This window comes from Malania oleifera, chromosome 5 (assembly GCF_029873635.1).
Source record: "Malania oleifera isolate guangnan ecotype guangnan chromosome 5, ASM2987363v1, whole genome shotgun sequence".
Classification (NCBI taxonomy): Eukaryota; Viridiplantae; Streptophyta; class Magnoliopsida; order Santalales; family Ximeniaceae; genus Malania; species Malania oleifera.
In genome coordinates, this window is record NC_080421.1 from 42,197,127 (window position 1) to 42,209,968 (window position 12,842).

General features: G+C 37.7%; 1 protein-coding gene across 7 annotated transcripts in view; it reads right to left on the reverse strand.

Moving 5' to 3' along the window:
* The window catches only part of LOC131155781 (phospholipid--sterol O-acyltransferase), an 85,868-nt gene that overhangs the window by 58,743 nt on the left and 14,283 nt on the right, over positions 1 to 12,842 (reverse strand). For all 7 annotated transcript variants that reach the window (XR_009136898.1, XR_009136894.1, XR_009136895.1 and 4 more), the window contains exons 6-8: positions 2,396 to 2,609; positions 2,134 to 2,308; positions 955 to 1,054 (exon numbers count right to left, since the gene is read on the reverse strand). Coding sequence is in view for 1 of the 7 variants with exons in the window: in XM_058109179.1 (XP_057965162.1) it covers positions 955 to 1,054; positions 2,134 to 2,308; positions 2,396 to 2,609 (489 nt within the window). In the remaining 6 variants the exon portion in view is untranslated. The remainder of the gene's footprint in view (positions 1 to 954; positions 1,055 to 2,133; positions 2,309 to 2,395; positions 2,610 to 12,842) is intronic.

The window sequence follows — 12,842 nt, forward strand, 5'->3', positions numbered from 1 at the left end:
TCGGGCTAACCAAAGGGATATGCTTTATATTATCTATCCTATGTTTGGTGTGATTAAAAGAAAAACAATTTTATCCCATGAATATGGGACAAAGAGAGTGCCCAGAACAACATTTAGTTATGCAGGAATAAATTATATAGGCACTTATCCCTCCCTTCCCTCATCTGAGGACACCCTATAACACCTCCCTTCCCTTTCATTTGATTCATGTTCCTAATGCTACTCATTTTGCCTCTTACTCTTTCATTTGGAAAGTCGAGGCCCCTTCTTAGATTAAGGCCTTTTTCTTGATAGTGACTTCGGAAAAAATTAATACCAATGACTTGCAAACACAGACCTAACAAGTTCTTATCACCTGATGTGTTTGTTCTCTGCTTAAAGAATGGAGAGACATGTTCACATTTATTTTACAATGTCATTTCTCTTGGATCCTTTGGAATAAACTGTTTGGTATTTTTGGAGAACATGGGGTATACCCTTTTTCCTTGGAGGTGTTTTGTGTTTTGATGTTTAAGGGGTTTGGAAAGGGAAGGAGAGAAACACTTTGTGGCCGTGCTCAATTTTGGCTATCTTTTGGAGTAATTGGATGGACAGAAATTCCAGAATCTTTACTAACTTGGATGCTCTGCTTAACTTGCTTTAAAATATAGCTGATCTATATTTGTTTTCTGGTTTTCTAGTTTTTCTTATCCTCCCTGTTTTCCTTCTTTTACTCGCTGTACTCTTTTTATCTCTCTCTAGCAAATATACCACCTCGAGGTTACCACAAACCACCTTCCCCATGGGATAATTTTATTTCATGTAAACAGATGACGAATGCACTGGGAGATAATATCTTTGAATATAGAACACAACCAAACATGAGATAAAAGCGAGTAGAAAACTAGAACATCATACTGCATCCCACCCCTCTTCATCCCATCAAACAATGAGCCTCAAAGAACACAGTTATACCTCTGTCTTTGAATCTATTCCATAGATGCAAAAGATGTTCTTCAGAGGTGGTCTGTCCCAAGGTGTAAGTGGATTCAGAACTGGATCATCGTGATAGAACCTGAAGCATTGCAAAGATAAATTTGTCAATAAGCATACAAATGAAAAAAAAAAAAAAAGGATTTTGCAATAACAGATTCCAAGAAATGGCAGGCAAAAAAAAGCTATAAATTCATTAAGAACTCACAGGCTTTTACAACTCAAAGTATCATGGAAGAAACAGAATCAAGCATATTGTGTAAACACTCAAATCAATATGAAACTCTGCCTCAGTACAATGATTACTCATGCATTATATGTATGACCAGCATTTTACATAAGGAACATCAATCAAATCAACTTCGCGGAAGCTCTATATAAATTTTTAATAATGAGTCCCTTGACCAAGAATACTCACCAGCACTATATAAATTTTTAATTTTGAATACCTTAACGAAGACACTCAAAAGAATTACAATTTAGACACTGGATAATAAAATTTCCATGAAAAAACACATATTATGTTGCAGTTGCAACCAAAATCACAGGAAAATACTTCCTAAAAATGCAACACCTAGTTCACAAAGCTCCCACACCATATCAGGGTCTGGGGAGGGCATGATGTACACAGTCTTACCTCCACATTGGAGAGGCTGTTTTTTTTTTCTGAAAATCACAGGAAAACAGGCACACCAACTACCATACAAGCCTGTCTATGTATGAAGACAATTGAAGAACCAGAACTCTGACAGAAAGGTAGCTGATGTCAAGAGCATCCACACAGATGTACAAACAAGACACAAATCTTTACATGCATAAGAAGATTTTCTATATCATCAGTCAGTTACACATGACCCCAACCTCTGTGAAGAGGAAACATGTAAACACACACACACAGGCATCAACATTGAATGGGCACCCCAAAACAGCAGTCCCAAAAAAATTATAGTAAAAATTACATGCAACATGAAGTTTATATAGTTGCAGTGAAAAAAAAACAGGGATCTTGGATGCTAATGTGAAATTTTTCTGAAAGGAATTGCATTACACAGCCAGCAGTGCAAAACAACAGAAAGAATTTTCATGAATTCTACATTAGAAAGCCACATACAGGGTGCAGAAAGCTTCATGAAGCATAGCAATTGTTAAGACAGTACCCACTTCTGTAAATGATACAAGAGCCTTTTGCTGTCTTGATCATAATCCTCTATTGCTTTAAACAAGGTCCCATCTGATATTTCACGAGCAGAGAAAGACAGCTGGGTAGGCAGTCCACATTCCATGGAAGATAAGTTAGTCTGTGCTACTTCTGAAAGTGGTGGATAGGCATCAATACCTGACACCAGATCCATGGAATTTCTGGTCATAACAATGACACAGTCACCATCATAAATGCAGGAGGCTGCAAAGTTTAGAGTCTAACCATGCATTGAAGGAATTTCAATATTGACTATATTAGTGGGCCATCCAGAACAGTTGGATTGAAATTCCTGTTCATTACACTGGTAAGTGTGATGATGCTTTTGGCTCCCACCAGAGAAATGCTTCCAATACATATTATTTGATCTACAATTCTTGGAAAACGGCATCATCCACAATGAAGAACCGAATGAATTGAACATCAATCGAGCTGTTCCCTGATATTTTGCCAAAACATGTGATAAGCCTGTGTTAATACAAATATCTAAATCTATCAATTCACATTGTAAGATAACAACTTGAAGCCAACTAAATACACACTTACACATTCGCATTAATGAAAACTATTCCACATCAAGAAAATGTAAAAAGTTGGCAAGTTTATGAAATGTTGGTAGCATAGCTTCCCATATCAAGCAAACATCTAAAACTAACATTTATCACATTCAAGAAAATTTAGTATATAGCCACCACCATTACCACACCTCCCTCCCCCCCCCCCCCCCCCACCCCCCCCCCAAAAAAAAAAACCAACATTTTTCTAATTATTCAATCTATGATAAAATATTTGTATGATAAAAGCAAGGGAAAATATAAATTATTTTCAATGACTTATAGTTCAATTGTTTTCAATGAAACTTAGGAACAAATTCCCAGTACCTCTGCTATTGCTCAGGTTTCAGAAAGACAAAATATCAAAATTTATTTTTGATAGGAAAATAATTTATTAAGGAAAAGTATATGCATAAAGGATGAGAAATACTCAACAGAGTCACAGGGAAAAAATACAAATGAAATGAATCAAATACAATAAGAAAAAAAAAAAGGAAAAGAAAAAAGAAAAGCTAACAAGGCCAACTGGTCACACTAGTTATCAGAAAAAGCAACATTGGCAAAACATCCTGCATATAAAACCCATATTGAAGTGAAGAAAACAATCATATCCCAATTGAATAATTAAGGGAAATCTCAGAGAATCCGAGCAACTCTCTTCAACTAAAGTACCCTTAAAACAGCAAAAACTGCACAGCATCATAAAATCTTCACATTTTTTGCCTCCCAAAGCCTCCAAAATCGATCAGCAAAAATGCTTCCAAAGACTCAAGACAAATCCAACAATCTCCACAACAAACAGAAAAGTTTGTCCCATAAGCATGAAGCCACAGAGAAATGAAAAAATAGACGAGCATAATCCTCACTACAATCATAACACATTAAAACACACACACACACACAACAAGCAAGAGAACCATATAAGGTCTTCTAATAAGGCTCGAATCCAAAAGGACCCTTCACTGAAGCTAAAGGAAAAATAAATAAAACAAAAAAAAAAATTCAAATTGAAACCAACTTTACGTTTCAATTTTTTTAAAAATTTTCAAAGCTGCTTCAAAGCATAAGCAATTTCTCAATCTAAAATGTAACAGTGATGGCACATGATAAAAGAGGAGAGTAGGAGGGTGGGGATAGCCACACAAAATACTCCAACATTTCACTCTAATTATTTTTTTATAGAAAAAGAAGAAACTTTTTTAGAGACAAAAGAACAAACAAAAAGGAGCATAAGAACTCCTTATAAGAGATGAAAACCAAAGAGGAAAATATCAAAACAATACTTCCATCCAATCATGTTGAAAATCTGAAAAGGACAGCCCTCTAAAACAACCAGCTTCAAAAGCCCACAATGATGCCATGTACTAAACCCTATCCCAAAGCATACAGCAAGACATCTTCCTCCATAAATATATAAGCATTTCCAACCAAATACCCCTCAAGACAGCAAAAAACCTGCACCTCCACAAAGCAAAACAATCTCTATACTCCTCCCAAAATAAGCAAATGAGAGCCAACAAATCCTCCAGTGACTTTGAACAAATCCAACTCTCTCTAAATAACCGAATTGTTTGTTCGAAACCCTCCAAGAGAGGAACAGGTGAGAAGCAGATTCTAAACGGTCAAAACATAAGGAACATACATCTGAAGATAAAGCCTTAAAAGTCCTACTTTTCACCAGATCATTGGTGTTAACTCTATCAAGAAAATCTAACCAAACAAAAGCTTTAATCTTAGAGGGGGCTTAGGCCTCCCAAATGGTACAAATGGAGAAGACATGTTTTCATGGATCAAATGCTTAAAAAAGGATTTGCAAGAGTCCTCCAATAAAGAATAGAACTCACGGCCGATAGCCCATCCAAATGGAGGGGTGACCTACCCTCCAAAAGAACAACAACAAAAAAAAAAGTCAGCTCTAAAACCTCTCCCAGTCATTAAGAGACCTATAAAAATGTAAGTCCCAAGTTAACTCACCCCCATTTGAAACAAAAAAGGAAGAGCCAACTCCATTATACGATGAGGAAAGCCTATACAAATGAGGAAAGGAATTTCAAGCGCTGAATCATCCAACCAAATGTCTTCACCAAACCAAATGCAATGCCCATAGCCCACAATTAATTGGTGTGACCGTGCAAGGATGAAGAGAGTAGAAATCTGAAACACACTTCCAAGGGCTCTCAAAGGAACATCTTAGCCCCATATTAGCATCCCATCCATTACCTTGCATGCCAAATTTACTACTCTAATAACTTTGTGCTAAAGGAAAATTTCTACTAAGGGAAATCAACAAAGCCATTTCCCCACTAAAGCAATGAAGACAACAAATTACCAAGATGCAATCCCCACCCCCCTCCTTTTTAGACCCACAAACAATCTCCCAACTAACCAAATGATCCCCTTTTCCCCCATCCTAGACCAGATAAAATCTCTCATGACTCAATATTTCAAGCTATGCCCGCTGGAATACTAAAATAAACAAGAAATAGAAAGAGGAATGCTAGAAACATATGCCTGAATAAGGGTGACACGCCCACCTAGAGAAATAAAGCACCTTTCCATTCATCCATCTGCTTGGACAACCTCTCCACCATAAATTCCCAAAACCCAACAGGCCTAGGATTACCAACCAAAGGCACTCCTAGATAAGTCGAAGGCCAATCTAGGATACCATATCCAAGCAAAGAAGACAACTCCAAGGATCTACAGTATTAATACAAGCAATTCATCTCTTCCTCAAATTTATTTTTCTCAAAGTAACTATAAAATGGTAAGCACTTTAAAAGGGACTCCCTATAATGGTCTAAGAAAATATAGTGTCATCCACAAATTGAATTTGAGGCACCACAACCCACTCATTCCCCACCTCAATCCCTCTCACAAGCCCTCTATCTATAGCCCTATGAACCAATCTACTCAAAATATCCACCACAAAAACAAACAAAAAAGAAGAAAATGGATCCCCTTGCATAACCCCCCCCCCCCCCCCCAAAAAAAAAAAAAAACCCTTTATCACACAATTTAGGTTCTCCATTAATAGTGGTTGAAAGAGAGGCATTAGACAACCACCCCCTCATCCAAGCACACCATCTCTCACCAAAAACCAACCTTATTCCAACTACTCGGTCATAACTTTCAAAATCCACTTTAAAAATAGTCCCCCTCTCTTTCCTCCTATGAACATCATGAACTACCTCATTAGCTACTAAAATATATTCATCCACACTCTTCCTACACCCCCCCCCCCCCCCTCCTCATCTCTTCCTCAAATTTATTTTTCTCAAAGTAGTTGTAAAATGGTAAGCACTTTAAAAGGGACTCCCTATAATGGTCTAAGAAAATATAGTGTCATCCACAAATTGAATTTGAGGCACCACAACCCACCTCAATCCCTCTCCAAGCCCTCTATCTATAGCCCTATGAACCAATCTACTCAAAATATCCACCACAAAAACAAACAAAAAAGAAGAAAATGGATCCCCTTGCATACCCCCCCCCCCCAAAAAAAACCCTGTATCACAATTTAGGTTCTCCATTAATAGTGGTTGAAAAAGAGGCATTAGACAACCACCCCCTCATTCAAGCACACCATCTCTCACCAAAAACCAACCTTATTCCAACTTACTAGGTCATAACTTTCAAAATCCACTTTAAAAATAGTCCCCCCTCTCTTTTCTCCTATGAACATCATGAACTACCTCATTAGCTACTAAAATATATTCATCCACACACTTCCTACCCCCCCCCCCCCCCCCATAAAAGCACTTTGAGCCTCAATAATTGGGCTCCTATCACAAGACTTAATCTATGTTCCAGAAATGATCTTATATACACTGGGTAACTAGATTGATAGGCCGCAACATGCAACTTTAAGAGACCCATTCTTCTTACGCACCAAAGTGATAAATGTTGAGTTAATTCTCTTGCCCAAAATCACATTAAAATGAAACTCATTACAATCTTCATCAGATCCCCCAATTAAATCCCAAAATTTCTAAAATAATGTCATACTAAATCCATCCAAACCCACAGCCTTATTATCCCTTTTCATCCTAAACACAACCGTCTTCACCTTACTTTCCTCAAACTACATTTTCATCCAAATTACCTGATCTCTAGAAATACGACTCCATTCTAACTAATAATAACAAACCATATTCATTTTGTAGGCTTTAGTCCTAATAAACTAAAATTACGAGCTTAGGAAACAAAATTGAGCCCAAATCCTAGTTAAAATAAAATAACTAATTATTATTCCCAAACTACTTTGGACATTTTCTTTTAGATCAAAATTAACATTTCTTGGACATGAGACCCGCAATCTCCACATTAGGCTTCCAAATCTATGAATATCATCAAGCAAGGCGACCTCTTCTACATCATTCCTCCCACTTGAAAGAACTCAATTCCCATGAGTTTTCAACTTCAATGTCTTGTCATATTTGGCATAAAAGTGAAAATGTACTTCTTGCCATCACTGAAGGAATCATTTGGAAGCATCTACAAAAAAGAACTTTTCTTTATAAAAAAAAAAAAAGGTACTTTGAAAAGTACTGATTAAGTATTGAACTGAAAGAATACAAAAAGTCATCAATACTGTTTGGTTTTATCTAAAAATAAGTACTAATTAAGTACTTATAAACTAAGTGTGGATACCCACTTTTATAATAAGTACCATCTGAATATATATTATTATCATTTAAATAATATTATTGTATTTCAACATATAATTAATATATATTATTACATAACAAAGTAATATATAACTATTAATTATGTTAACATTTTAATTAGTATTTCCTAATTAAAATTTTAATATTTTTCTAATTAAAAAATTAATTAATATTTATGTTAATTAGAGTTTTAATTTAATTTTTAATATTGCATAATTAAAAAATTAATTAAAATTTTAATTATGTTAAATTATGTTAATTGACATTTTAAGTTATGTTAATAGCATTACCATTAAATAAACAAAATATTCTTACTTTATATTTTCTAATTAATGTATTTATCTAAAATTTTAATTATTTTTAATTAACAATTTAATCAATATTTAAGTTAATTAAAATTCTTAATTAAATTTTTCTATTTAATTTCAGAGAGGGGGAGAGGCGAGAAAGGGATATAGGTGGAGAAGTGAACTGATCACCACCACACAGAGCTGTCGAGTAGCTCGACCAGCAACAACCAGCAATGGAGGTGCACGGACAGGAAGGCAAGAGGTGTTAGCAGTGCAGGAAAGGGGGAGGCAAGATGACAATATGCTTTTGTGCAACAATGGAGATGAAATGGGAAGGGGGTCTTGGGGAGCGGGGGTTTTAAAATTGGAACCAAAGAGGATAGAGAAGAACGCTTGGAAGAAGATTCTGCAAGCTTCAGACCCTAATGGCTCACACACGGCATCGATGAAGATGAGAAACTGGGAGAGGGAGAGATTTAAAAATAAACAAATAAATGAATAAATAAAAAGTAAAATGACCCAAGTCAGAAAGAGAAGCTCTCTTCCCTCTCTAGGAGGGACGCTTGGGATGGGTTGGGAAATGCTTCATTCTTGAGATTGATCTTGATTTTGAGTTTGTAACCTCTACAGCTAAGATGAAATCTTCGCTCATCAAGAGTGAACGGGAATCTAATCTGGATTTTATAAGAGACCACGGTGGAAATCGTGGGGTTTGGGTGAGGAAGAGTGCGCAGCAGATTCGAGCGGAGGTAGCGCGAATTACTGCTGCTGCTAATCGGTTTTCCTTCCTACGAAAATCTGATGAAACAAATAATGAACAGGAAGAGGGGGGGTATCGTTCGGCCTAGGTGAAGAGGAACCCTCATCGGAGCCCTTCTGGTCGAGATCTACGACAAACCCAAAGTGGTACGACTGCTCATGTCGTTCAAGGGTTACAGAGGGGGAAAGCTACAGTTTACAGTAGCAAAACAGGGACGGATGAGGATGTTTGTGAACAATCTGTTGCAGAATCGAACGGTGATTCTTTAATCGATTCTGATGACAACACGAATGAGGAATCTGATGGTGATTGTGAATCGTTTAGCGATGAAGAGGGCAATGGAAAATCAGGTATCTCAAAGGGGTGTGTGTCATCTTCGGATGATGACCCTGAAGGTGAATCAAATGAAGAGACGGGAATCAATGATTCTGTAGGAGGTCGAACCAGAGGTAATGTGCCGGGTGTTCGACTGAATGTCTCAAAGGAGGATGCTGATTGGGATGAATCTGCTCTGGCCGGTTCTGAAGCTTGCCCTCCGGGTGTTCGACAGAATGCAGCTAACGCAAATGATGGAAAGGGCGATGCAAGGGCTAGACAGAATTCGGCAAAGAAGCTAGAACCGGAGGGTGATTGTGAACAACACACAAGGAAATCAAATCTGGAGTCTAAGATGAAGGAGGAGATTGAAGATGCCCAGAAATTCATTGAAATTAAAGGTGGTATCCGGAATGATTGGGTTAAAAAGAAGCATTTTAAGATTATGGCTGAGTTTGAGAGGAGGTCTAAAATGGTGATTCAAAGGATTCATGGTGGAAATAATGAAGAACAGTTGGATGGAAAGTCTTCGGAGGTGGAGGATGATTCCGACTGTGATGAGTATGCTAGATTGGTGGGTAAGAGTACACGAATTACGGTTAACTCAGTTGATGATGAAGCTTGCATGCAAGGTGCTCGACAATATGTCTCAATGGACATACATGAGATAGATGGGGATCAAAGGGCAAATACAAGTGCTGATGCTAGAGATTGCACTCAAGATGCTCGATTAAATGTCTCAAGGGGGCATTCATGGGAAAGGTAGGCAACGATGGGCAGTTAAAGATTCTGGGCATTACTTCGAAGGTGATGTACTGCAACGGACTGCAAAGGAAGATGATAACACTACCTGCACTCAAGGTGTTCGACATAATCCCACAAAGGAGCAAAAGAAGTTCTTTACGAAAAGGGACAAGAAGGTGCCATAGGCTGATTTATTTGCTAAGAACGGGCACAAACAGAACTGTGGAGCTATCCCTAGTTTTGTTTCAGATGGTGTAGGAGCTGTTTGAAGCTGAAGATTTAGCACACGCTGTTGAACAATGGAAGAACTGCTTGGTTGGTCGCTTCGTGGGTAAGTTCCCAGGTAAAGATTGAAATATTTCACCATGAGAGTGGTTGGATTGTTTTCAAACTGGGAAAAGAGGAGGAATTGATCCATGTGCTACAAGTTGGCCCTTATCATGCATATGGACGGCTTCTTATGCTCAAAAGGATTCCAAACCTTTTCCAATTTGAGAAAGAGAGTTTTAATATTTGTCCAATTTGGATTAAGCTTAAAGATCTGCCCCTTGAATTTTGGTCTCCATATGCTTTGGGAAAGATTTGTTCATAGTTGGGAAGGCCCTTGTGCGTCAAAAAAAATCACCACTAATATGGAGAGATTATCTTATGCTAGAGTTTTGGTTGAGATAGATGTTGCCAAAGAGATTAAAGGCTCCGTCAAGATCATGCTTCCTAATAAAAAGGTCGGCCGTACCCAGTCCACAAGGCTCCCACTTTGAGTGGGGTCTGGGAGAGGTGGATGTCAGCAAGCCTTACCCCCATTTTTGGAGAGGCCGCTCCCAAGTCTCAAACCCGAGACCACTCGTACCAAGGCGGAGGCACTTGCCATCGCACCAAGGCACGGCCTGTATCATGCTTCCTAATGAACAGGTAATTTCTCAGGAGGTTATTTATGAGCAGATGCCCAGTTTCTGCAAAATTTGTTCGAGTCTGGGCCATGTTGAGGAGAACTGTACTGCTAATGAACATGTACAGAGCAAGATGAATGAAGAACAAGCAAATGTCATTCCTGTTGACTTTCCTTCCTGCAATGCCATGAGATGACTATCCAAGGTAAAGACTTACATGGGCAGGGAGAGATGTTTGGTGAATCTGAAGTCACTAAGGTAGCTATGGTTCGGAGCATTCAGCCAGGTAAAGCTCCTGCAATGGATAGTGATTCTGATAAAGGATTTTCTGTAAAAGCTCCTCTTGTTTGCACTAGGAGGGACCTGAATCATGGAGAGGGTAGCCAAACCGAAATTGGGAAGAAGGTGCAGGGACAGATTGTACTAGCCTTGACTACACCTACGACGAGTAAGAAAAGGAACAAGGGCACTCATTTAGCTGTTCTTTTCCCATTTGTTCTTGAATGTATCTTTTTGGATTGGCCTCTGTGCCCTTGGGAATGCCCAGGTTTTTGTGTAACTTTTGTGTTACTTTGAGTAGGAACCAGGTCTCCTTTATTCTTGATGTAGGTGGCCTTTTGGCTGGCTTTTTGATTGTATTGCTTAGCAATTGTGTTGGGGACTTGTTTCCCCCTCTCTCGGCGTATGCCCAGAGTTTTCTGTACATATTCCATTCGATCAATATAATTTATCATTTACCGATCAAAAAAAAAAAGTAAAATGACCTTTTCACCCATAAGTTCTTAAAATTTACGAGTTTGCCACCATCCATGAACAGTGACTACTTCAAATAGTAATCTTAGGTTACTTCCCCAACAGTACTTATTGAGAAGTACTTCTTCCAATAATAGCTTATTTTGTGCAAGACAAACGCTACTTTTTTGGAGAAGTACTTATTTTAAGTATTTTATACAATAAGCACTTTTTTAAAAAACATTTCAAACAAGTGCTTGCATGTTGATCCATGCCATAGTGTCTCTTTAACGCTCCCAATGGTGAACATGACTAGACATGGGTTTATCAACTTTCAATTTTGTGTTTGTGCAAGCCAAAGGCTACTTTTTTTTGGAGAAGTACATATTTTAAGTACTCTATACAATAAGCACTTTTTTAGGGCATTTCAAACAAGGGAGAAGTGCCAGCATGTTGATTCATGCCATAGTGTCTCTTTAAGGCTCCCATTGGTGAACATGACTGGACATGGTTTATCAACTTTCAATTTTGTATGGTGATCCATGCCAATTAAGACAGTTCATGATCTGGCTCAACCCCCAATCCCAGCTTCTTTACCAAATCATCAAATATTACATTAGTGCAGCTCCAAGCATAGTTCACCAACAAACAAATCTGTCCTCCACTTAACTTTGGACTAAAAATTTTTACCTATATGAATAAGCCAAGTACCAACTTTTCCAAGTAGTTGCCATAAGACACAAAATAATACCCACCAATTCTTCTAGGCATTCAAAACTTGTTACTTCCACGATCAACGTCCTCTCTGTTAAGGGCAACTCTTCAAGTAGGGCCTCTTTATCCTCCTTTGAGCATCTTTGTCAACCATATCTACCATCTTAGCATGAAATTTAAAGGAGGGATGACCATATCCTTAGCAATTAAACACCCAGTCCTAAAATTTTGCTACTTGCCTGAGATGAATGATAAACACTAGGAAACAGCTTGCTAGAAACTCAATAACTTACTTGATGCTTGCGTTGGCTTACCTAAAAAAAGTGTCGTCATATTCCTCCATGAAAAATCCTCTTCCACAGTTCGTTTTCCATCTAGTCAGCTGCTTCAATTGCATCCGCCATGGTAATAAATTGTCTAGCATGTAAGGAAAAAGAAATCAGCAAGCTCAACCCCACAAACATGGTTTTAAATAAAGGCCACGACCGTTACGTAACGCCGTTACGAAACAGTTTTTTGGGTTGCCAATACTGTTACACACCGCGAAATCAGTGGGAAGAAAAATCACGGCCGTAGCAGCCGTTATGGACCGCGACCGTTACGTAAAGGCCACTACGACCGTTACGTAACCGCTACAGGACTGTTACACCAAAAAATTATTTTATTTTTTACTTTTTCCATATATCATTCTCAATATACCAAGTGACAAGAGGAGGAAAAGTTATAATGAGTATGACAATGATACAAATTACTATTTCTTTAAATACTCACAATGGATGCATTAATTAACAATTTGAAAAAACTAACTTGTTAGGAAAATATTTTATTTTGATAATATTAGTAATGTGATATTTATGTTCTATATTTTTCAACTTCAACCTTCTTTATTTTCTAGCTATTTTATATTTGTATTATTTGTATGCCTTATGTGTCTAATAGATTAAAGGAGTGTATAATGTATTTTGTTTTATTAATTAATTTAGCACACATAAGAATTTATCAC